At 39.2% G+C, this 26,460-nt stretch overlaps 1 protein-coding gene across 1 annotated transcript in view; it reads left to right on the top strand.

The window, feature by feature from the left end:
* Nucleotides 1–10,863, top strand: part of Vha26 (V-type proton ATPase subunit Vha26) — a 47,885-nt gene extending 37,022 nt beyond the window's left edge. Inside the window, exon 4 of the mRNA XM_067142936.1 lies at nucleotides 9,981–10,863. Coding sequence (XP_066999037.1) covers nucleotides 9,981–10,283 — 303 coding nt within the window. The 3' untranslated portion in view covers nucleotides 10,284–10,863. The remainder of the gene's footprint in view (nucleotides 1–9,980) is intronic.
* The last annotated feature ends 15,597 nt before the right edge of the window (nucleotides 10,864–26,460 follow it).

Raw genomic sequence — 26,460 nt, 5'->3', positions numbered from 1 at the left:
AGGAGCATTCTACAAAGACACACAACTCCTCATACGGGATTAAAGATATTCCAGTGCAGGCAATGCAATAAAACAATTTCCGTAGACTTTCAGCTCCAAACCCTGCTGCCTGTTCATAATGGCGAAAGGCCCTCCCAATGCCAGGATTGTAACAATGCATTTGAAAGAATAATAGATCTAGCTTCCGAAAACACATGACGCCGCATACTAAAGACAGTCCAATCCGCTGTTAAGAATGCAACAAGCCGTCTACAACTAACAGCAAACTCCGAACACACACTGTTATACATACTGGATCGAGGCCATCCCAGTGCCGGTAATGCAATAAAACGCCTACCCAGCGAGGTAATCTACAAAGGCACCCGCTTTTTCATAATGGAGAAACACCATCTCAGTGTCAGGAATACAATTTAAACGTTTAGTCAAGCCCGTCTCTCAAGCAACATATCATCACGCCTACCGGAGAAAGACCATTCTATTGTAAATAATGCAATAAAGCATTTGAAGTTAAAGGGTAGCCTCCGACAACACGAAGTCGTACATACTGGAGAAAAGCCATACCCCTGTATGAAATGCAATAAGACGTTTTGTCTACTTAGTAATCTTCGCACCTACTTGCTTCTTCATAAAGGGGAAAGGCTCTCTCAGTGTTAGTATTGCAACAAACTATTCGCTAGGCGAAGTGACCTCCGGCTACACATAACGGTACATACTGGAGAGAAGTCCTTCTACTGGAAAAAGGACAACCTGCGCTCTTCGTTTGGTGTTGCATAGGATATGATCTATACTTCACTCAAACCTGGCGGAAGGTATACGTAAAACGTGACCCAGTTTTGTGGAGACAATCATAAAGGAAGACATTTATTACTTTGAACTTACATCTTTTCACGGTTTCTTGCTTGTGGAGTACTGTACATCCCTTATCCGAGAGGACTTGAAGTGTATATAGTCTTTATTTTTTTCGTGTGGTGTAGATTATTGATAGTTGAAAAGTTTAGTATGGTTAACTTTTATACATGTCGCCTGTTATGTGATTGTCATATATCCTAGTATTCCGCCGCCTCATTCAGAAAATCAAGTCGACAAGGCAGTGATGTTAGAAGATCACGTGGCTCGTTTTATATTCTTTTCTGGATAACAGCGCATAGACAAGAATATTTCAACCGTAGTTATACGGTCACATATACATGTTCGCAATATGGCTAACAATCTTTCCGACGAACAACAATCACATGGTGTACAATGCACGCACTGTGGAAAATATTATCGATCCGATAGGGGCGTAAGCATACACGTTAGCAGAGCTCGCCCTGCAGTGCACAGAGATACCCTGGTCAAGAAGCAGAGTAAAATCAGCATTATACGAAATTCTCCAGAGAATCGTCAGTCCAATGAAACCACAACCAATACCGCTACTACTCAAGCTCCGAATATGGACGAGTACAACCGCGATCTGATTGAATGGAAATCAAAGTTTTCTGAAAACCTAACAGACGACCACTTCGACGAGGCTGTTAATGACTTTGTCCAATTCTTAGCTTCAGTACCACATATTCTTCCCGGGCCGAAACACCCCGCCCAGAAATATTACGAACTGAGAAAGAATGGCCAACTAAATTCTGCCCAACGTTCATATAGGACCTCTTCAAACCCTGAAAGATCAACGAAAAGGAGAAGAGAGAAGAGAAGAAGGAAGTACATGTATGAATCCACTCAGTTCTACTATTACAATCAGCGGCGAAAAGCCATACGCGATGTGTTTACAAACGAACAACCAATTTGCAGCCTGAAAGAAGATGTATTGCACACATTCTTTTCGGACATATTTTCTCGGCCTAACGACCACAAGAGACCAGAATACCCTCAAAAATTCACTGAGAGTGAAATCATGGAGACTAACGACCTATACAATCCGGTCATATCTAAAGAAGACATTATTCAGGCAACACAGAAAATCAAGATAGACACCGCAAGCGGTCCTGACCACGTAATCGTCCGAGCTATTAAAAACAGCACGATTTCAGAGATAATCGCAATCATTGCCACTAGAATGCTAACAACAGGGTTAGTACCATCGACTTTCAAGAAAGCCCGTACAATTCTGGTTCATAAAGGAGGTGACGTAAACAATCCCAGTAACTGGCGTCCAATTACTACTATATGCTCAGTTATTAGACGAGTCATCGAGAGAGTTCTTGACAAACAGCTTCGGAACTACATTGGGTTTCATGACAACCAAAGGGGTTTCACCAATACACCCGGTACTTACATAAATACCTCAATTTTGGAAGCCGCTTTACAGCAAACTAGGCAAGAAAAGAACGATGCATGCATTATATTTCTCGACGTTCGCAAAGCTTTTGATAACGTCGGACATGCGCACCTCCAGAGCACACTGGAGTCGGTCGGAGTTCCCGAAAAACTGACAAGACTGATAATTGATCTACAAGAGGGAAACGTAACACAGATACAGACACGAAAACAGGGATCAAAACCCATCAAAATTAATCGCGGTGTGCTTCAAGACTCCCCTTTGTCACCGGCATTATTTAACATCGCTACCAATCATATTGTGGAAGAACTTTCTGAAAGATTCTTTAGCAAGGAATTACGGTTACTCGATTGCAAACGAGGAGCCTAACCTCACTATAATGTGTTTCGCCGACGACACGGTAATATTTGGGAAAAACACTGAATCTGCTGCTGAACTAGCCAGGATCGCCATAGAAAGATTTAAGGAACTCGGCCTGGACATCAGCGCTTCAAAATCAGCTTGTCTTTCTATCAAGAAAGGTCGGCTAATGGAGGAGAATATCATCATTAATGACGACTGTGAAATTAAATCACAGTGCAACGGAAGTGCGATTCGTTACTTAGGTGTGAATTTCATCAATGAAATTAAACTGGATCCACAAGCCGTACTTGAAAAGACGCGAAACAAGATTGACACCCTTGTTAGCTCACCATTGCTGCAATCTGACCAGAAATTTTCAATTTTAAATAGTTCAATATCACCTACTCTTATGTATCCACTCCAAGTTACTCCCCTTAACAAGATACCTCAATCTTTTCTATCAGATGCGGATAAAATATTAAAGAGTGGAACTAAAGAATTATTACAACTACCAGCAGACGTTCCGGATCACATGGTATACTCCGAAAGGAAGTATAAAGGCCTCGGTTTGTTTCGCGCCACTTGGGAAGCCAAACTACAGCATATTAACATCTGTAATAAATTATCGCTTGCAAATAACGGCTACATTAATGCAACTAGAAACTTGGAACAAGAATGTACAATTTGTTTGCAAGATCTAGGCATAGAAATGAATGATCGAGTTATGTCCAAAAATAGCCATCTTCCCAACGTAAGGAAGGTCCGACAGATACAACGAGACAGAGAAGTTCAGTCATGGACAAAGTTGCCGCACAAAGGAAAGGGCATCGGACTCTTCCAGGAATACACGCCAGCGAACAAATGGATAAGAGATCACCGAGGCTTATCCTGTGCGGAATGGAGAGAGGCCATCAAGATGACAGCGAACGTGTGCGCCGTTCGCTCCGTGCCAGGAAGGTCCCAGGACAACACCCCCTGTCGGCGTTGCCACAGAGAGCACGAAACCCTTGCCCATGTCCTGGGAGCCTGCCCTCACGGGGAGGTATTGAGAAATTCCCGCCATCATACAATACGACACATGATTGCGACCTCGCTGAGGGATCACGGTTTCACGGTGCACGAAGAGGTCTCTGGCCTAGCTACCGACGGGAGTAACAGACGTATTGACATGATAGCCTTTCAACCAGCTAGCAAGCAAGGGCTAATCTTAGATCCCACAATACGCTTCGAGTCGCACGTTGGCCAGGCCGAAGAGGTGGACGCCGAAAAGAAGTCAATTTACCAGCCAACTGTAAACTACTATAAAGATAAATATCACCTAGACAATATTTCCGTCCATGGACTCATGATCGGAGCTCGAGGCACAATCCCTAAATTTCTTGTACAGCTATGGGATTCTCTCTGTCTCAGCCGGACACGACTTCACGACATCGCTATCGCCGCAATACAAGGTTCAGTGACCATACTCCGCAATCATCTATATAACATCTGAAGAACCGTATTGCAAATCTATTCCTGAGCCTTTTGGTGAATCTTCTACCTGACACACTAGCAAAGTCAACAGTAACTTAGAAGACAAAATACTGTGTAGTCAACATACTTTGTCCTTGTGGCAGCCTCCGCATGGGGGAAGTTGTAATAATAAAAATAAAATGGATTATTTCATTTCTTTTATGGTAGTTTAAGTAATATGATTTATTATTTGATTATATCATTTAAAAGTGTTATGCACACTAAAAGCAGCACTTAAAATTATTTTTTTCTGCTTGAAAATATTGAAGTTGTGATATTTCTTAGGTAAGATTAAAGTTTACATTTATTGTAAATATATTACAGTACTAGCCCACCCAAAAGACGTCGTTCTGTCAAAAATAAATGGCAATGGAACGAACTCAAATTCAGTCTGTACTGCACGCAAAAATCAGAATAGTGCAAATGACTACATCATCATCATCAAATCAGTTAATTTTCTACTGCTACCAAAAGTTAGTAAGAAACTACTGGAAACAGGTTTTCATTACCTGTAATATTAATATCTTGATTGTGAATAAGGAAATGCTCAAATAGGTCACAGCATAACCAGAAATAACCCTGATTGACTGTAACGTAGATGTGAACTGTTCAGCAGGTCTTCAAATCCCTCACAGAGACATAATTATCCCCCGTCGCAAATCAAGTAATTTGGTAAGTTGATGGCGTGAAGATAATGTGGCAAAACTTACTCCTCTTTCTTTGTAGGAAATAACTATCATAGACAACACTGATTCCAATCAACACTATGAAGATATTTTTCATTGTAAAGCTTTAAGGTACATGATATTTTTTGTTTGATTACCTGGAGCGTAAACAAACAAAGTTGATGGTTTTCCAACACTGGAACAGGCAACATACAATTGGCTTTGCGAGAAACATGGGTTTTCAAGATTAATGCCGCAAACACTCAATGACTGCCCCTGGGATTTATTTATGGTCATAGCAAAAGCGAGCCGTACTAGAAACCGCAGTCGTTTAAATTCAAATGGTATGTCAGTAGGAATCGTAGGGATGCGTGGTATCAAAACGCTTCTCCTTTATACTTCCCCGTTAGAATGGTCGCTTCGATCACGTTGTTCAGTAATTTTTTCACCGCTAGCCGTGTGCCATTACAAAGACGCCGTTGGTTGATATTTCGCAACATTACAACCAGTGATCCGGCCTTTATTTGAAGAATGTGAAGCGGCTATCCTGGCAAATCCAGCAAGCTCAAAAATTCGGGTGGATAGTTGACGACATCACCTTGGTTAGTAGCGGAATCAACTGATTTGTATGTCCTCAATTCACCGGCAATTTCATTTTGAATTTTGAAACTTAACTCATTTACATCCATGTTTTTGGCAGCCAATATAGCTCGTTCGCTCAACCAGATATAATTTTGAGCAATGTTTGGAAACACCTCTTGAATGAGTTCGGTTTTGGATTCAGTAAACTGACAAAAATTGTCAGGAAAAGTAATGCAGCCAGTCAGAACGTCCGAAGGGAATTTGCCATTACCAATGTCAATTAGTTGTTTTGAAAATATCTCTCCAGATGGATCATTTAGCAACTCGACACTCATATTCTGGCTTAAATTTAGTATCTTGACGTGTTTCCACAAAACTGATGATTTTAAACATGCAATTAAGTTCATCAGCTGGCATTGATCATGGAATCACTGGCAATGGCTAACAAAATCATCGCTCCACCAAATCGGTTTTGATTGTTCCGCAGATCTTGCATGGTTCGGTCTAATGCCTCCAAAGACTTTTTATGTGCCATGGTGCATTCATCTCACACTATAAATTTACATTGCTGCAAAACCTTTGTCATTGCAAAGTTCAATATGTTGGAGGTCGGAGTTTCGTTGCGTTGCATATTCAATGGCAATGTTAGCGCTGAATGGGCTGTTCGACCGCCTTCCAACAATGTAGCTGCAATGCCCGATGAAGCAAGTGCGAGTGCAATTTCATTGTGTGAGCGAATTGTTGCTAAAATCAATTAAATTAAGAAAGTTTTTCCTTTACCCCCGGGAGCGTCCAAGAAGTAAATCCCTCCAGTTCCATCATTTACAACTTTCATTAGAGTATCACATACATACTTTTGTTGTTGGTTCAACAGCGGAATATTTATTCGAACTGATTCTCTTAAAGCATCGAGATCGTACAGTTTTTCACGTTGCAACTCTTGATTAAAAGCGTTGTGCATCGGGCGATTGGATGCAGCCATGCCTAATTGAGATAATACTTAGTTTGATATCATCAAGCACATGTTCTCCATTGATATCAACGCCTCATTGTACATTTCTTCACTGATTTGTAAATTTGGATTTCCTGTTGTGATGCGCATTTAATGAAAGATATCATCACACATATCATCTTTGTATTTGATCCATAAATCAATTGGTTTTGATAGGCAGCATGTTGATATAATTATGGAAAACCAGTTCGTATATGATGAGGTTGTGAAGAAATTACAGCATCATTGAGAGTTTGATCCCAATGAACGTCATTTTCTAACAGTTGCAAACATAGGCTTCTCCGTAAGAGCCACACAATTCACTATTAACAGTTCGTAAATGATGGAATGATGTTGGGCAAATAAAAACACTCATCGTTGCTTGGATGGACTGAATAAATTCGACCTATTGCATCGGTGGAATATACATTTGGGTAACCTGGAACTGGTTTTCCTTGTTTTCGTCATTGAAATTTCTTTGAAGATTGATTTCAAGTATAATATTTTGGCATTTCGGAGTATAGCAGTGTTTGGGAGAAATCATCATTCTGACACAATTTAAAAAAAAAACTGGTCAAGGTTGTAGATGGTGGTTCAACAGCACTTTGTAATGCGTTCTGAGCCGTGAAATATACTCTTTGACCATTTTCTAAGTGTATGGCTAAGTGAACAGTGGGGTATCTTTCATGAATGGGAAAAGAAAAAAACGCGCCAAATTGCTTCATTACTGCTAACGTAGCAGCCCATTTGGTATTGGGTAACTTCTTCATTGAAATTGTCTGCACTAACTCCAATCACAGCCATGTCACTTCCTTTGGTTACATATTTATAAATGTATTTGATAGATTTGACGGAATGGCAAGATTCAACATTGATGTTCGCCTTGAAAGTCTTGGATAGGATCGGTGAATATGGAACAATTATCAATTATCAATTTATATGTATTGTTGATTCAATTTGACTATTGTTGATCTTCCGTTGTCTGCAGTCGACTGGCAGCGATACAGTGGATAACCTTCATTTCCGGTAATTGTTTCTGGTACTAATGCCCGTGGATAACGCTTTGAACATTTACCATCCAGCATACACGGTGAATTTTGATTAAGTGTTCCACAGGGACCATAAATCATGTTTTTAATAACTACCTCATGCAAGCCTGGATCTACTTGTACATCAGGGATTTCAGCTGATATCACTTCATCAACTTCATTTGGTCTTATATTCTCAACCAACCAAATCAGAATATGTGCATGAGGCAATCCACGTTTCTGCCACTCCACAGAACACATCCAGCAGCGCATCTCGCCAAACACACTATGTTTCACAATGAAATCCAAAGATTTCAACTTTTGTTGGAAGACTCTAGCTGTAATGTCATGGCGATCAATGGGGGATTGGCCAGGGAATAACTCTTGTTTGATTTCCATCCGCTGCTGATTGCACGTGAATGTGATAAATAAATCTGCTGTGCCATAATGACGAACATACGACATGGCATCTTGAGCATATTCATGCATATGTCGAGGACTTCCGATGTATGTTGCTGGAAGAATGGTCATCCGGCCGACATTCTCTGCATTTCCATCACTGTTAATCGCATCTCGAAGGTGAATGTACTCTTCAGAACGGAGTTTGCTCTGGTTCAACTTGATGAATGTCAAATGCTGTGTTTCAATTTTGACATACATATCAACAGCATATTTGTGAAATAATCGCCCACATTTCAATATGTGATTGTTTTCATTTTCACGAACCATAAGGCGGTATGAATAATACTTCATTGAACTGACTTTTTTGTTAGTTTCGGCACCTGTAAATAAATTATTGTTTTAATGACAGTGATTGAACTTGCATATAATACATATAGTAGCTGATACAAAATATCCAAATTTATAATTACCTGTAAGGGGATTTGTCATCTTGATCGAGAAGTGATAAATATCTTCACCTTGCCAAAATATGATGGGATATTGTAGCGCATCGTTTGAGCAGTGTGTTTCATACACACGCTGTAACTGATCATTCCGGAGATGTAAGACAATATCACAGACTTCCGAATTTTCTCCAACTACAACAATGGCAACTTCATCAATTGTTGGCGCATTGAAATGTCTTGCATGTTGGCCCACAGGAGTTTTATCAGCTCTGATTACAATTTTGTGATTATCAGATGGCATGAGATCCAGTGCAGTTTTGAACAATGTAATCAACTGATTGTGTTGATGAAAGAATGTTTCTAATTGTTCTACAATAGACCTCATCACTGAACTGTTATGTGCACAATGCAGATCAGTTTCTTGTATTGAATTGCCCATGAAATAAATTTGCAGGAATTTGTAGTCTCCATCTAACACCGGCAACAGTGAACCTGTTCTGTGATATATTTGGCCTTGTATCTGTAAATTAAGGAGGACAGGTTTCTTATTTTTGTTACAAAAACTATAATATAAAATAAACAAAGCAATATGGGGGATAAGTCTGTTTGTTATATGTTACCTTGAAAGTTGGCATGAAATTGTCCCGAAGTACATTTGTTGCCTCAAATGAAGTCATTTGAAAGCAGTTGTTATATTTTTGGATATTTGTAAGGAAATGTATGGAATCTGTTCCTGTTCCTGAAACCAATGACTACAATGGATCTGGTGGTGGAATCAATGGTACTAATTCCACTTTGCCATTTGCGCAACACAATCCAGCGGCTTCATTTTTGTATTTCAATGCCTTACAATTTTGGCAAACTGAATTCATAGATTCAGTAACAACGCATTGGTAGGCACTGTAGTCAATTGAAACATCGTAACTGAAAGCAGCTCGATTCAAACTCGGAAGATTATTAGCTGAATGTTGTGCTGCATGGATTTGTGATATTCATATCCTTTCAGTTTCATTTCGCTCTTCACGTTGTTGTGCAGTCCGATTAGACTGAAAATTAGCTTGGCTTGTAGCATTTAGAGTTCTTCGACCAAAGTTGCATATTATTTATTGTCTTTAGTGTATTCTCAAACAGTTCATAAAAGATATGGGTTCTTCCATTTTTAAAATTATTAGACAGCAACAATGAGTATCGTAATCTGTTGCGAGCGTTATGGCTGAAGAAGTCTCAAATGAGACAAAACATGTTCCAAAGTATGTTTAATAAATTTTAATATTAAATTGTTTTCACTTGTAAAGTGAAGTGTATTGATTGGGTGGACCAATAAACCTAACACTGGTTCTTAACTTACCAAAAAGTCTTGTAAACCTACAAAAAAAATTTAAAAGATATAATTTGTAATTTATTCAGCATTGTTTAAAACAAATTGTACATATCGTATCTTTAATGATATACTAATTTCCAAAAGCTACAACTCTAAACATATTTTCAGCCACTGCGCTTGAAGCATCGATATAATACACTTCCAACGCACCTGTATACATGTCGAACGCTTGCTTTGTTTAAATCTACCTACCATCACTGATGGTGCCTATAATTTTCTTTTCAAGATAGATTATTTATGAAATTTAGCATACTGTATTATGGATAAGGGTCTGAAATTGTAATAAGTGTTAATTATTTAAATGTTAAAAAAATCATAATACTATATTTACCAATAATTCATAACTTTCTTTATAACAGTTGTTGGAGCCCAGCGTGAACATTCGTGTCCGTGAAGCAGACAAATCAGCAGTTCAAGGTATTCTATCTTCAATAGCAGATGAGTACAAAAAGGCAACGGGAAAAGATATAAATTTGAAGGTGGACACAGAGTCATACCTTTCAGCAGAGACAACAGGAGGTGTTGAATTGCAAGCGCAGAAAGGTCGAATTAAAATCGTCAACACAATGGAAGCTCGTCTGGATCTTATTGCTCAGCAGCTTGTACCAGAAATCAGGAGTGCCTTGTTTGGTCGTAACCCTAATCGTAAATTTGCTGACTAGAGAAGATGCAAATATGAATGAAACAGTAACATTCCATTTTCAGTTTCTTCCAATGATGTAATTCAAAGTATTTTTTGGTTTACATGTGTCATTTATTAGATATGAAATTTTAGGATTTCAGTAGAGATATGACAGCTTTTGGATGTGAATGTTATTTGAAAGTTACATTTCAAGTAATGAACAAAATACTTCTCAAAATAGAGGCACAAATTCAAATTTTAAAATATAACAAAGATTGTTAAGATTGTATTTTGGACAGATACTCATTGTTTAAAGAATTAAATTACCATCTCTTGCTAATTAAATTTCTCTTCAGATGCTGTTGCATCTGTCAGAGAAACTTGCCCAAAAATGTTAATTTATTTCGCTGGAATATGTGCATTTAAACCAGTATTGTGTTCTGTTGTGGTACAGTGTAGATATGTTAATAAAAACATAAATGTAATTTCATGGCATTGGAAATGGCCTTGATCTGTTGTAACTTGGGTGTTGGACAGTATTTGACATTCTTCTTTAATGTTATGATTAGTTGTAAATATGTACATGGATGTGGTGTTACATAAAGAATATTTGAAAATGTTCCACTGTTATTTGTTAGTATATAGCTAGATTTATGCATTGAAGCCCATGATATTCCCGCAGTTGAATATGGTCAGTACATGGAAGGCTAACCATGACCTTTTGGTGGTGATGGGCAGTCTGAGACAAGGTCTTGAGACTAGCACAGGCACTATTTCTCGCAAGAAATTTTTAGAGATCTCGAGAGCGTTTTCCCCGCATTGTGTGGCTAGCAGCATGTCGTAGGCCTACAGGTAGATGGAAATGAATGTTGTTTATGCCGAGAATGTGAATAGCAAACCTCCGTAAATATGTGTCAACAAGCGACTAGGGCGTTTATTTCTTTCATTTCTACCGAGGTCTATTTTGATGCAGTATAACATAATTATAAAGGATACTCATTCTGGTATTGTATGCAGCTGTAAGTGTATGAATGAATAGGCTAAGTACAGAAACTGACGGCTTCTGTAGGTACCTTGGATACTAGAGGCATGCATTATTCGAACTCGAGACGAGGCAAGATGCACCTTGCTGCATATGCAACCACCATTATGCATGAGTGGAATATGTAATCTACAATGTCAGAGTTTGCCCAGGTTATTTCGACAGGTAGGTGTCTAATTGTTCGCGATTCGAACCTCACTGTTGGCAGGCCTGAAGATGGTTTTCCGTGGTTTCCCATTTTCACACTAGGCAAATGCTGGGGTTGTAACTTAATTAAGGCCACAGCCGCTTCCTTCCCACTCCTAGCCCTTTCCTCTCCTATTGTCGCCATAAAACCTATTTATGTCGGTGTGATGTAAAGCAACTTTTTAAAAAAAATTGTTCGCGACAACCTGAATACTATGTCCAAAACGCAGTGATGTAAGTCGTGGATGTAGGTTATTTTGAAGAGATGCCACATAGCACAGCCCGCTGTGTTGTTTATTCAAAAGAAGTAAAATACATCAGCAGAAATACTTCTGGGATGATCCGGCACTGAAAAACACATCATATTGCTGAAGGTAGTGATGGGCAGTCTGAGACGGGGTCCCGTGACTTCTCGAGACTAGCGCAGGCACTATTCCTCGCAAGAGATCTCGAAACCGTTGTAGCTTGACTAAATTTCTCCTCTAAGTTTTGGTGTCTCATACTCAATCCTTCCATGCCACTTGTTAATTCATTAATCTCTTCATCCTTTAATCTTTTGATAATTTCTTGACTCTGTTACCTTTTCATTTATTTTGTTTACTTCCTCCCATTTCTTCTCATTACTAACTCTTATCTCTTCCAGATTAGTAGTTAACTTATTAATTTCTTCATCCATTTGCCTCTGAATGATACGACTTTCCGTTACTTCTTCTTTTACTTTATTTATTTCTTCGTGCATCTCCTTATTTTTATTTTCCATGCTCTCGGTCAGCTCAGCCCGCATATTCTGAATTTCGTTCTTAACTCCGGAAATTTCCTCGGTCATTTCTTCCTGTTTCTTTTTTAACTCCTCGATCATCCCTTTCTGTTAATCTTCTCGTTTCCTAATGATTTCCTCCAATGATTCCTTCTGTTTCTCTTGCCATTCCTCTTGTCTCTTATGCAAATCTTGCAACAATTTGTGATGTTCTTTTCTCCTTTCCTCGAGTTGTTTCTGTTGCCATTCTTCTTGTTTCTTTTCTTGCTCCTTACGGAATTCCTTTAACAGTTCTTGTTGGCTTTTATTAAGATCCTGGAATAATTCTTGCTTTTCTCTGTTTCTTTCCTTCTGTTGCTTCTGTTCTTTTTCTGCCAGTCTTTTATCCTTCTCTTCTTTTTCTTTCTTCTTCCTGCCTCTTCTCCTTCTCTTCCTGCTTTTTCTTCTCATCTTCACGTTCTTGTTTTTCTTTCTTTTTTTTCTTCTTCCTGCCTTTTCTCCTTCTTTTTCTGCTCTTTCATAAATTCTTGTATTCTCTTCATTTCTTCTTCTTGCTCCCTTCTAGTTTGTATTCTTCCCTGAGTTGCCATGTTTTTGCTAAATTCAATTCTATCCAATATAGTCTCTCTAATTTCCGATCAAGCTCTCTAATTTACCTAAAAATTCTCTAATATCACAGAATATTAACACAGAATATCACAAAATTCATCAATTCCTTAACCTAATGAGTTCAATAGACTCCAATATTTCAATCTTATATCCTAGTTTTTAGCTTTGTCTTCCCAGCAAATTAATATATGGATGGACTTTCCTGAAGATCGATACCATCCCACCAAATAGACCCTGAAAACTTGACCGTGAGTTCAGATTTCATTTTTTTTATTTCATTTCAGAACGAATTCCAAAACATAAGTATCCACTATACGGTATCCAATATTCACTTAAATAGTAATCGTCCTTCATAATATTCAAAAAAATAAATTCAGTATAAGCTAAAATAAAATCTAAAATAAGCATAACCTAAATTATTCTAATAAAAAGAAAGAAAGCATCTCGTAAATAACGATTATTCCTAAATATCATCTATCTCTTCACATAAAATTATATCTTTATCCAAACTCCATCTCCTTTCCTCATGCAAAGACATACAATCCTTTCCACTTTTATTTCCCATCATGTGTTATTTCATCCCTACATTTCTGGGAATCTTTCTCATTACTACTTTTCCTTATTACGTTTTCCGGTATTTTATTCTATAAGTCACACGTTAAATCGCAAAATTAACTGCTCACAGACTAACAGTGTCTTTCTCTTCATCAAATGCCAGGTCAGAATACCAAAAATTATTTGTTGCTGGTGAACCTTTTCCGGCACTTTTCTCTCTTATGGAGTCCCCCGGTGTCTTTCCCCTCGTGTCCCACCTATGGGTGTCAAAATTTACTTGCTTATTCTTGGATACCCTTTCCATTCCTGTCTCCGGTATCTTTCTCTTCAATAAGCTCCAAGTATGGGAGCCAAAAATTAAATGTTGGCGACCCATTTTTTTACGTTCCCGCAGTGTCTTTCTCTTCATCGAGCCCCACGTTGGGCGCCAAAAATTAAATGCACCCGCTGTCGCAACGGATTGCAAATAACTCCCAGCAGCTCAATATAATCTTAAGGTATTTCATTCCATGTGAAAAATCTAAAAAAATTTCATTCGGTTCCGCTTTATGTGAATTCATGAAGAGAAAAGTTCACCCGAAGACACAGTAGTGTATGAATGTTCGCCTATTTCAAATACTAACGTTGTAACTCCATCAATAATCTCATTCATATATATACGCAATTAATTAATTACTTATCTTACAAACTAGATAAAGAATTGACTTAGACTAAAAATTAACCCTCACAAATTATATAAAAATGATGATCCACATTTTATTAAATTATAGAATTGCTCTACGAAATGAGAACCGAATTCAGGATTATACTATATTTATCACTATATAGAATAATTAATTCAAAGTCAGCGCTGGCTTATTGGAAAAAATAAAAATATAACATTAACTTATTCGGACCGTTTCTGAAATGAGATCAAAATATCAGCATTACTGTCCATAATGAATCTTGGGACATCCTATGTATCACTGGAAATACATTATCCAATTGCAATTTATATTGTAATAACTAGGGCAAGGCATTTAATGACCAAAAAATAGCAAGAAAATGCAAAATAAAAAATGCATTTTAAAAATGACACAAAATTTTAAAAAAATGACCAATAAATTAATCGTAAGTCACTTATTTATTAATCCATTAAGAAACAATTAGCCGATTTGAGAGAGAATTTTAATGGATGACAATGCATTAAGTTTAAATTATTTTTGTTACTAACAAAGTAAATACCACTTTGCACCCCTGGTGTAAAAAATGAAGTATTTTAAAACTGGCATATTCTTCAAATACTCTCCTAGCAAATAGGTGTCATTTAATTAACAAAGAATATTTAAGAAAACAAACATCAGTGGCTGTTTACAATAAATTCGAATTGTTTACAATAAATTTGAATTGAAATGCACAATAAAAACTTTGCGTAGGTTCTCAAATGAAAACGATTGCCTATTGTCTGCAAGTAACGATTTGTACATGGAAAAGCTTCTCTCTACCTCAACTGAAACAATTGGTGCATACTGAAAACAAGCAATATCTCCCGGATTCAATTCACAGTCGGTAAGAGAAAAATTTTCACCCGACAATGCTTTGCCAATAGAACACAAAGTTTTATACCCACTGTTCTGTTGCAACACCTTATTCAATTTCATGGATACAACTTCACCCACTTTACCACACACATGATTCAGATCATTCACAACTTTATACACAATTTGCAGCTGCTCCACTAGTGTCACTTGGGATTTTTCTAGAGCACTTATTGCATTAGGAAGGGATCCGAAATTTGTTTTTATGTAGGAAAGTTTACCTGCAGTTTCTTTGTCAGCCAAGAGTTCGTGGGCTGTTTTTATTGATCCAGCCTCAGTTTTGTCGAAGGAATCGACCACTTTCTTTACAACTTCAAAGTTCTCGCAGTAATAACAACAAGCCTCAATCCACGTTCCCCATCTAGTCAAAACAGGTGAAAGGGGCAAGGGAATTTCAAGAGCTTCTGTTTTGAATGCTAGAACTCTAGATGGGACTTTTAAAAACACTTTCTTTATGCACCCAATTAACTTGTCAACTTTAGGAAAATTATGTCGTACCTCTTCCGCGGTCCGATGTAACGCATGGGCTAGGCATGTGACATGCACCATTTTCGAGAAGAGCGCTTGTAACGAATTTGCAGCCTTTACCATGTAGGTTGCTGCATCTGTTATGATAAGCAGCACATTGTCATTCCGAATGCCATCGGGCCACAATAGCTTCAAAGACTGGTTAAACAGTTTGCTAACTGTTGACCAGTTAGCTTTGTCCAGTTGCTCACAATGTAGTAGAAATGGTTCTCCAGCATTCCCTGCTTCCAGGACGCCTACAATAACGTTGGCTATATATCGTCCCATACTGTCTGTTGTTTCATCTATGCATACCCATATGTTTCCGTCTCCTACCCTTATCCTTTTTACTTGTAACGTTTTGTCATAGCATCTTCCAACGTAGGTTGTTCTTAATGTTCTGGGATCTGGTACAGATTTTCCAGTCTCCTCTTCTAAGAATGTACACAGCTTTGGATGGTTCAATTTATTCAGTAGAATATCGGCGCATAAAAATGCTGTACACAGTTTCTCACAAAATGGCGAAAATGTTGAAGATTCACCCAGTAGTGTCTGGTGTAAGCCACGGTTTCTTTTATCTTCAAGTCGCTGCACACCACATTTATGTTTTTCTTGCGACACATGTTGTTCAACTGTAAACTTCTTTTCTGCTGAAACTCGCACATCACACACTTTGCAAAATAATATTTTCCCATCAGTGGAAAATATATTTTCTCCATATTGTGTAACAAATTATTTTAATTTAACAATTTAACTTTGGGCATCTTACAGTACTCGTCAACAAAGAATTCACTCGACTCTCAGCACGCAGGCGACTGACTTCCTTCTTATCTAGCTGAAGATAAGAAGCAATGCCCAGCTTGGGCGAGTCCATTATGCGTCTTACATATAGGGGAAGCAGGTACTGCTTATAGTATGTTTTCTTGGAAGTGCAATCGAGTTGAAAATACTCTTTCCTTGAAAACTAGTGGCAGCAGGGTATGTTGCAAGTCTGCGTTCTTTCTTGAGCAAGTTATTTGTCTAAGTTAAACATAATAGACAAGTATTGTAAACATAAGTAATATTAATTAAATATCCAAATATAATCGAAATATAACACTTCCCAGAAAACAATTAAAAATGCCAAAAATGACCATAAATTGCTCCAAAAATGATCTGTCTCTTCTAAACGGCAAAAAATGAAAAAAAAAATGCCCTAACAAATTGCCCTTGTTTAATCAGTCAATTCATGAAACACATGTACAGATACTCAAGCTATATTTTGGCCTTCATAAAAAATAGATGCAAAATCATCAAATGCCTTGCCCTAGTAATAACGTTTCAAAGTCTCTTGACCCTAATTATATCACCATTTTAAACAAATAAAATCTGAACTCAATTAATTCGGGTTTCTTCTTGGACATTAACTAGTAACGATTCTCGTGCTAAGGCTTTACATCCCTAATGCCTGCTAAATCCGGCTCCTGGTCTATCATCTCCCTATATATTAACCTTTCATAAAATATCAATTTGATTATACACTGTTTTTAAATAATTAATCTACCTATGTTATCCACATAATTCTTAATTTATATATTAGCGGCTCGATATGCTCAAATCTTTCGTATACCAATCATTATCCTACTGTGCAAGTTACTTAAATAAATTATGCAGTGTGAAGATGAATATCTCATTATATGCTTTGGGATTACACAACTGCATATGTATATTATGTCTTTTATCTGGCATTTATACGGTTCGAGAATGTCACTGAACTCACATGCTTCCAACATAACACCTATTCTTAACGTTACATCATCATCTAAATCTCAATTAAATATCAATATTCAATATCCATACCTTGGTTTTGGTCATTCCCGCGATGTACTTCCTCTTACATATTTGCATCGTTTCATAAGATTCTTACCTTTCATATGTGACATTTTACTCCCTTCAACATATATATATATACCTTGCAATTACCGTAAATCATCATATAATTCTTCATATTACATGATATATCTTCTTACTTCACCGTCTTACGATTCAGAAACATCATCTCTACTATTCAATATAGACTCTTATTTAACATAACCATCAACACGAAAAAGTTGCAATTACTCATATATTGCTTTGATAAATATGTCACACTGTCTTTTCATACTAAACTCTTCTCAATAAAATTAAGATGCCTAACCTCAAATGAGTTTCCATTACTTCAGTATCGCTCTACAAGGAGTACATAATTAATCATCCACTTCTGACGTGCGGTCCATCTATGACATAATCCATGAATATGTTCTATGTGAAATTTATCGATATCCTACAGCATGTGTTAGTTCTTAGCGATCAGCTGTTATGTCATTTCGAATCATATTCTCGACTACTTCACTGCTTTATGTGACAAATGCGGTAATCTGTTCGCGAAATAAATATACAGGATGTTAAGGGTATACGTGCAGATATTAAGCTAGTCGGCAAAGAAAAATACATCTCACAATATATGCTATGTACTTTTTTACCTTGTCCTATTAGTTTGTCCATAACTGAGCCAAATATTTCAGGACCGAACGTGTTTTGAACGGCCGTAGCAGGATATACCGGTTACGTCATTCTGTCCACGCATAGTGGAAGTACAGTAGCAGAGTATAGGGCTTGTTGAACCTGTTTCTTATCGCAGGCCAACACATGTTGTTGTGCACTTCCCCTAAAGGCTTGGCAAGTAGGAGAGGATGACTCACGTGCCAGACCACTTGCTGTACTCGAAAACCGGTCTAGGGTACTCTGTGTGAAATGTACACAGAATCCTTTCAGTGACCTCGAAGATCCGTACCAGCACATACGTGCGAATCAAGTATTGTGTAGTTGTGTGTGATTTATAAGACGTCAATGGCATTACTCAGTGATCCAAGCTGACAAAATGAAAGGAAATAGTTAATAAGTAAATGAAAAATGGGCGCAATATTTATGTGCTGTTATTGCGACAGTCTACGATGAATTTCTGACAACAGACAATGCGAGTTGTCTATGCTTATTCATAAACTTTTCAGGTCAATGAAAGGACGGTGGACTCTGAAAGAAAAGGCTGTAAGTATTCAGTGAAATTGTTATTAATGAGACAGATTTCAAAAACCGTAGTTGCAACCATGCGTGAACATTGCTCGAAGGAAAAATAGCTACTGTGGATTTTTTTTGCTAGTTGCTTTACGTCGCACCGACACAGATAGGTCTTATGGCGACGATGGGACAGGAAAGGGCTAGGAGTGGGAAGGAAGCAGCCGTACCCTTAATTAAGGTACAGCCCCAGCATTTGCCTGGTGTGAAAATGGGAAACCACGAAAAACCATCTTCAGGGCCGCCGACAGTGGGGTTCGAACCTGCTATCACCCGAATACTGGATACTGACCGCACTTAAGTGACTGCAGCTATCAAGCTCGGTCTACTGTGGAATTGCTGCCGGGCATTTCTAAATAAAGGCTTATTCTTCTTTTTCCTAATCTGTTTACCCTCCAGGGTTGGTTTTGCCTCGGACTCAGCGAGGGATCCCACCTCTTCCGCCTCAAGGGCAGTGTCCTGGAGCGTGAGACATTGGGTCTGGGGATACAACTGGGGATAATGGCCAGTACCTCGCCCAGGCGGCCTCACCTTCTATGCTGAACAGAGGCCTTGCGGGGGAAGGGGGAGATTGGAAGGGATAGACAAGGAAGAGGGAAGGAAGTGGCCGTGGCCTTAAGTTATGTACCATCCCGGCATTTGCCTGGAGAAGTGGGAAACCACATTCAGGATGGCTGAGGTGGGAATCAAACCACCTCTACTCATTTGACCTCCCGAGGCTTAGTGGACTCCGTTCCAGCCCTCGTACCACTTTTCAAATTTCGTGGCGGTGCTGAGAATGGACACTAACCACTATACCACAGAGGTGGACAGAAGGCTAATTACTGGACAGTAAGTGCCGATAGGTAATGTAACGGACTCGTTTAAATAAAACTTCCGTAATAGTAATGTTACTACTACTACTAATATCTTTACGTTCCACTAACTAATTTTCACGGTTTTCGGAGACGCTGAAGTGCCAGAATTTTGTACCGCAGTACTTTTTTAAATGCGAGTAAATCTACAGACACGAGACTGGCGTATTTCAGCACCTTCAAATACCACCGAACTGAGCCGCCATCGAACCTGCCAAGGTGGGAGCAGAAGACCAGTGCCCTATCGTCCGAGCTACTTGACCGGCATTGGAGCTTAGAGTAAGTTGATCATGCAGTTAGGGGCGCGCAGCTGTGAGCTTGTATTCTGGTGATAGTGGGTTCGAACTCCACTGTCGGCAGCCGGGAAGATGGTTTTCCGTAGTTTCACATTTTCACATCAGGGAAATGCTGGGACTGTACCTTTACTAGACTTCGAACGCTTCCTTCTCACTTGTATCCCTTTTCTCTCCCATCATCGCCGTATGACCTATTTGTGTCGGTGCGACATTAAACAATTTGTAAGTACATGTTTCGGTAATTTTGGAGATATGTTTGCAATTATAATATTAATAATAATAATTCGGACCTGTTAAAAGTTCACTATTTTCTTTAGTGTTTTCTGACAGATTACGAGCTACGAAGCTTGAGTGGGGCGATTAACTTTTATTTTCATAATAGTAATAATAGACTAACACAGTTCTTATAATAATATTGTTAGTGGCTTTTCGACGGATGCAAGCTGACACCTGCGCGCTCCTAATCGCACGGCCAACTCGCCCAGTAATAATAATAATAATAATAATAATAATAATCATAAATCTTTTCGTGCCAATGGAGACGCACGGTGTCGGAATTTTGCCCACAGGTATTCTTTAGCGTGCCTGTATCTCTACCGATCAGAAGCGGTCGTATTTGAGCACCTTCAAATACCAGCGGACTGAGCCAGGATCGAGCCTGCTAAGTTCATGAAACCAGTGCTTGAACCGTCTGAGCCACTCAGTCCGATACATTTAATAGGCACTGCAAAATCAGCAGTAAGCTAGAAGGCTTTCATTTACATTTAAACATGTTCTCTTCGGTTGGAAGCACGAAAGGAAGGTACGTTTAATTAATTTATTTTCATAACATGTCCCTTACTGGTATGAAGTAAAACGTTCGATGTGTTTTGACATTTCAATTCCGATACTACTCACTTGAAAATCCTATCCCATGCATTCTTTCGTTGACGTTATAAACTTTATTTACGTAGACGTCAACACGGGATGTTTCTGCATATGGCGAGTTGGACTCCCAAAAGACCATGATATTGAAATCGCACTGTGGGAGAATATTCCACGTAAGCAGTTCGACAAAAGCACTAGACCTGTAATGTGCAGGTTCGGTTGTCTGCTGTACCTAGCGACGGGGATGTGGCTGGACGGGTTCCCCGCCCCTACATGAAACCGGTCTGTCTGACCTTGACTTGAATAACAGCTGTCAGAGATGCGAATTATCGTCCGTACTAGTACACGAGTTACTTCGTAGTAGTAGTAGTAGTAGTAGTAGTAGTAGCATCAGTAGTAGTATTTGAATAATGCCAGTGTATGAATACCACGAATACCATGATATGCTGCTAGTGTATCGTGTGGCAGAACAGAACACGGGTCACCCTTCATGAATCTATCGGGAAAGGCTTCGAGCAATTTATATTTTGTTTCTTATTCACTACGAGTTAAAACAGAGGACACTTTGCGTTTTTAAGGGCCGATGACATTAAGACAGCAATCATCATCATCGTCGTCGTCATCATCATCATCACATATAAATATTCAATAAAATAATTGTTTTATATTCATCATTACTGAAATAGGAACTATAAGTTAACATTTAACTTAAGAAGATTGCCTAGAGTGTTTTGTTAATTTACAAAAGAAAGTTTAAAATTTCTTTTAGTGTAAGGCCATTTGTATGTTTTTGTTTTCTAAACTGTTGTACTGTAATATTTAACATAGGTACATTTTTTGGTCACATGCGTTTTTGTGTACGATCGTAAATCCGTACTTTTCTATTCGAGATAGTCTTGTTACCGTCCACCTGGAATTACGGAGCCCGTTCTGTATGTTAGTTCATTATTTTTCTACAACAGAGTGTTACTAATGCGACTGTAGTTCCTACGACCACGCCACTCTTATGTCTGTGTCACTAATGTGCGCTTTGTTCGGCTCTGTACTGCTTGACTATGTGGCTCTCGTTACCTTCTTCTTCCTCTTCTTCTACTGCAGCCTTATGTCTTAACAGGTATACTGTATTCTACCGACATCATCTTAACATGCAGTAGCATAATCTGCTGCGATTTACCGAGCTCGATAGCTGCAGTCGCTTAAGTCCGGCTCCATGGTTAAATGGTTATCATGCTGGCCTTTGGTCACAGGGGTCTCGGGTTCGATTCCCGGCAGGGTCGGGAATTTAACCTTAATTGGTTAATTTTGCTGGCACGGGAACTGGGTGTATGTGCCGTCTTCATCATCATTTCATCCTCATCACGACACGCAGGTCGTGGATACTGGTGCTTATGTACCACAATATCACCGGCTTTCAGGCCGGCTCCAAGGCTAAATGGTTAGCCTGCTGGTCCTTGATCACAGGGGTACCGGGTTCGATACGCAGCAGGGTCGCGAATTTTAACCATCATAGGTTAATTTTGCCGGCACGGGGGCTGGGTGTGTGTGTTGTCTTCATCATCATTTCATCCTCATTACGACACGCAGGTCGCCTACGGGTGTCAAATCGAAAGACCTGCTTCTGGCGAGCCGAACTTGTCCTCGGACACTCCCGGCACTAAAAGCCATACGACATTTCATTTCAGTGTGGCCAGTATCCATTATTCGGGAGATAGTGGGTTCGGACCCCACTCTCGGCAGCCCGGAAGATGTTTTTCCGTGGTTTCCCATTTTCACACCAGGCAGATGCTGGGTCTGTACCTTAATTAAGGCCACGGCCACTTCCTTCCCTCTCCTAGCCCTTTCCAGTCCCATCGTTGCCATAAGGCCTATCTGTGTAGGGGCGACGTAAAGCCAATAGCTGGTGCGATTTGTTATTAGCACCATCATAGTAAAATGTAATATCGTTGTGGTGGAATCTTCTTAGATACATTCGACATCTGTGGATTATGTATAATTTGATAACTCATCTGTACTCATGAAAGCGACCGTCGGCCTGGCGTTCAGGTTAATAGCTACATGTCTCTAACGTGTAACCTTGTTTATGTTTCTTAGATTTGTTGATGTGTATGTTTGATGTTTATACACAATACGAGATTACAGCTGACTCATCCCCACGAGCTTGACCTGGTTCTCGTCTTACGCATAGTAATCTGTAGGTAACTACTGCGACCGATGCTAACTCACGTGACATATATTTCATCTTGTTTCCTCTTAAACCACGCATATTTTACTATTTTCTTCCACGTATTTCAGCTTTTAATGACCTGATAATAATAATAATAATAATAATAATAATAATAATAATAATGTTAAGTGCTTTACGACCCACTAACTACTTCTACACCGAGCTCGATAGCTGCAGTCGCTTAAGTGCGGCCAGTATCCAGTAATCGGGAGATAGTGGGTTCGAGCCCCACTGTCGGCAACCCTGAAGATGGTTTTCCGTGGTTTCCCATTTTCACACCAGGCAAATTTTGGGGCTGTACCTTAATTAAGGCCACGGCCGCTTCCTTCCACTTCCTAGGCCCTTCCTCTCCCATCGTCGCCGTAAGACCTATCTGTGTCGGTGCGACGTAAAGCAAAATAGCAAAAAAACTACTACTACTACTACGGTTTTCTGAGATGCCAAGGTGCCCGAATTTAGTCCCGCACGACTTCTTTTTATGTACCAGCAAATCTGCCGACACGAGGCTGACGTACAGTATTTGAGCACCTTCAAATACCACCGGATTAGGCCAGGTTCGAACCTGTGAAGTTGGAGTCAAAAGGCCTGCACCTCAACCATCTGAGTCACTCAGCCCGGAAGGAGGCACGAAATGTAGGTACGTTTAATTTATTTAGTTGTATATCATGTCCATTATTCCTTTGAAACTAAACGTTTGATGTGTTTCGATAATTCAATTCCGATGCTACTCATTTGGGGTTCCCATGACTGATTTCGTTGGCGTAAGGAACTGCCATCTTTCTTCTACCTTTACACATTGCACAACGGGGATCGTACCGTATTTCACGTCCCGGCGCGCATATCCCAACCAATAATTATATCATGCTCGTACAGATCCCGCACCGATACAGGTTTTCAGGTCATTTCCATACTCGCTAGACCACGGGGCTGATGACCACAGATATCCCAATCCCTTAAAGGACATAACAGCAAATGAACCAGTATTAACGCTGAAAATTCGGTACATCTTCAGGGTCTGAAACCGATGACCAGGGTTGTCTGAAGCCCCTAAGACGGACACTAAATACTGACAACAACGAAACCAGTCTGGCGAGAATGTAACGTAATACGGCATACACTGCTGTAGTAGCCACCTTCAGCTGTTATCATAGCTCAGTTGCTCTTAAACATAAAACCAGTTTGACAAGTATGTTACGTAACATCTCGTGCATTGCATAGGTTGCGTTCAGCTGTTACAGTAGTACAATTGCACGTAAACATAAACAGAAACCAGTTTGGCACGAATGGCGCGTGACTCGCCTGTTCTCAAAGGGAAGCTATTCAATCACAAGAACAAGGTATACTACCTATTCTAAAAACATCGTATCTCTTTGCTCTCGAAAATAACTTCCGAGGATTACTAAAAGTTTGATATATAGTGGTTCATCACATCGTTCTCTATTGCTAGAAGAAATATCTGCAGGTATACACCTAACACCCTGTATATGTAGTTCTATACTGCCTTAATATAGCATTAATGACTTAAATATCTGACACTTCACTGCATATTATCACTTGCACACTTAAATTTGATGATTTGTAACACCAATTCCAAAGCATATGCCAACTAAAAACATAAGTCAAGAATTATGATACTAAATGTAAAGACTTAGCTCGATCCTCGTTACTCCGATGTCAGTTGTTCCTCCTTGACCGTCACATGGTTAGCTTCGCAGTCTGGATCTGGGCTTGGACATCACTCCTTCTCCCGTTCAGAACCGATCTTGGTGGGCAATATTACTCTTTCGTCATGGGCTGGTCATCTGGCAGAATGATGCCTCTCTCGTCACGGGCTGGTCACCTGGCTGGGCGATACCTCTCTCCAGGTTGGTCCATCTTACACATCTAGCAGTTCATCATCTTGTTGGTTATGCTGGCAACAAAATTAAAGATTCCCGAGGAGAACATGGTTGTTATAAAATTTATATCAGAAGAATATTTCTCTCAGTTACTGTTCTTATTTTTCCTCAGCGTTATATACTGCTATTTCTTTAAAATTACGTATAATATTTTTTTAACTATTTCGGGGAAAAATCTTCAAAATCGGCTTAATAATCTTGAGAATTCTTCTTCTTCAAGCTTCTGTACCAATAAAATAGCCTTCTCTCTGCTCTTATTTTTCTTATACAGTTCGTATGATCCTTTCCTGCGGTAATGTTAGCCTTGCTCTTCGGATTCCACTCAGTGTATTTAATCCGATCTCGCTTATCTGTAGTATTCTGGCTATTCACAGTTTTACTTTAGGTTGATTATCTCGTTTTTTTTTTTAAATGAATATAGTCTTTCATCAAGAATTTCACCAAAATCTTGTACAATTCCGTCCTATATGTAGCACAATTACAAATCACGTCTGAACTCCCTCAATTCAATTTTTCAAGTATATTTTTTTAAACAATCTCTTCTGTTCTATTTTTTTCTTTAAAACAATCTACTTGACTTTTCACTGTTCTGTACCGCCTTCGGTATATGTCCGTTCCCAGTTATGCATGGCCTTCTGTTATACCTCGATATCATATATTCATTGCGTATTCTTTTAAATTGAGTGGGCCATACCTTCCTTCGGCGCCATTTTGTAAACGTCTACGAAATGCAACGGGCACACCGTTGTCTCCCCATTGTACAGTGAGCAGCATGTCGTAGGCTCACAGGTAGGTGGAGCTGAATGGTTTTTTTTTTTTTTGCAAAGTAGGAGAGTAGCCAACCATGAGCATTCTCCATTCCATAAATGTATGTCAGCAAGCGACTAGGCCGTTCATTTCTACAGAGGTCTATTATAAAGGATACACATACTGGCATTGTATGCAGCGGTAAGTACACGAATGAGTAGGCTAAATACAGAAAGTGACGACTACTGTACGTCCTACATCGTTATCATTAAATTTATCAGACCCCACATTCAATACCCATTTGACCAGTGCTTGTATGTTCCGACATAATGGTGACAAAGGAAAGAAATCCTTTATTATAGAGTATTCGTGTCATGATCAGGTACTTCGGCATACGACTGTGCAATGTGTAATTGTACGCGATACCTTTCAGACGATGTCTGAAACGCAACGTAAGTCGCGGACTTGGGATTATTTTGAAGGGATGCCTCATCGCATAGTCCGCTGTGTTGTTTGTTCCAAAGAACTGAAATACGTCAGCAGAAATACTTCTGGATGATCGGGCACTTAAAAACACAAAACATCTCAGCAGGGGAATCATCACAGAGAACACCTGCCTGACCTGCATCACAAGAGCCTACCCCGTCAACAACTGTGAAGTATCCAGGTTTGTGCACATCCTCTCTATAGTTATTACCAAATTATACATGGTTGTTTAGCTAAGAAGTCCACCTTGAATAACCCATGAACCATTTAAGATAATGACATTCTGTTTTCACATTTGTTGAGTTGAACCTGCAGTACCTATCCAGGTTGTCAATATCTACTAAGACTTAAATCATTTTGATTTTATAAATAGAACTGTTCTATTTTCTTCATGTAGACTTAAACGTACAGTCGTTAAGAATTCAGTGCTGTGACTATCGTGAAAATCGGAGTAGTACTTCTCGAGAAAGTAGAATGTCTTCAAAGATGCTGCATTTGTTAGCCGTGGGCTTTCCCGTT

Source organism: Anabrus simplex, chromosome 3 (genome assembly GCF_040414725.1).
Source record: "Anabrus simplex isolate iqAnaSimp1 chromosome 3, ASM4041472v1, whole genome shotgun sequence".
Lineage (NCBI taxonomy): Eukaryota > Metazoa > Arthropoda > Insecta > Orthoptera > Tettigoniidae > Anabrus > Anabrus simplex.
Note: the sequence above shows the minus strand (reverse complement) of the source record. Positions and strands in the feature narration are given on the sequence as shown.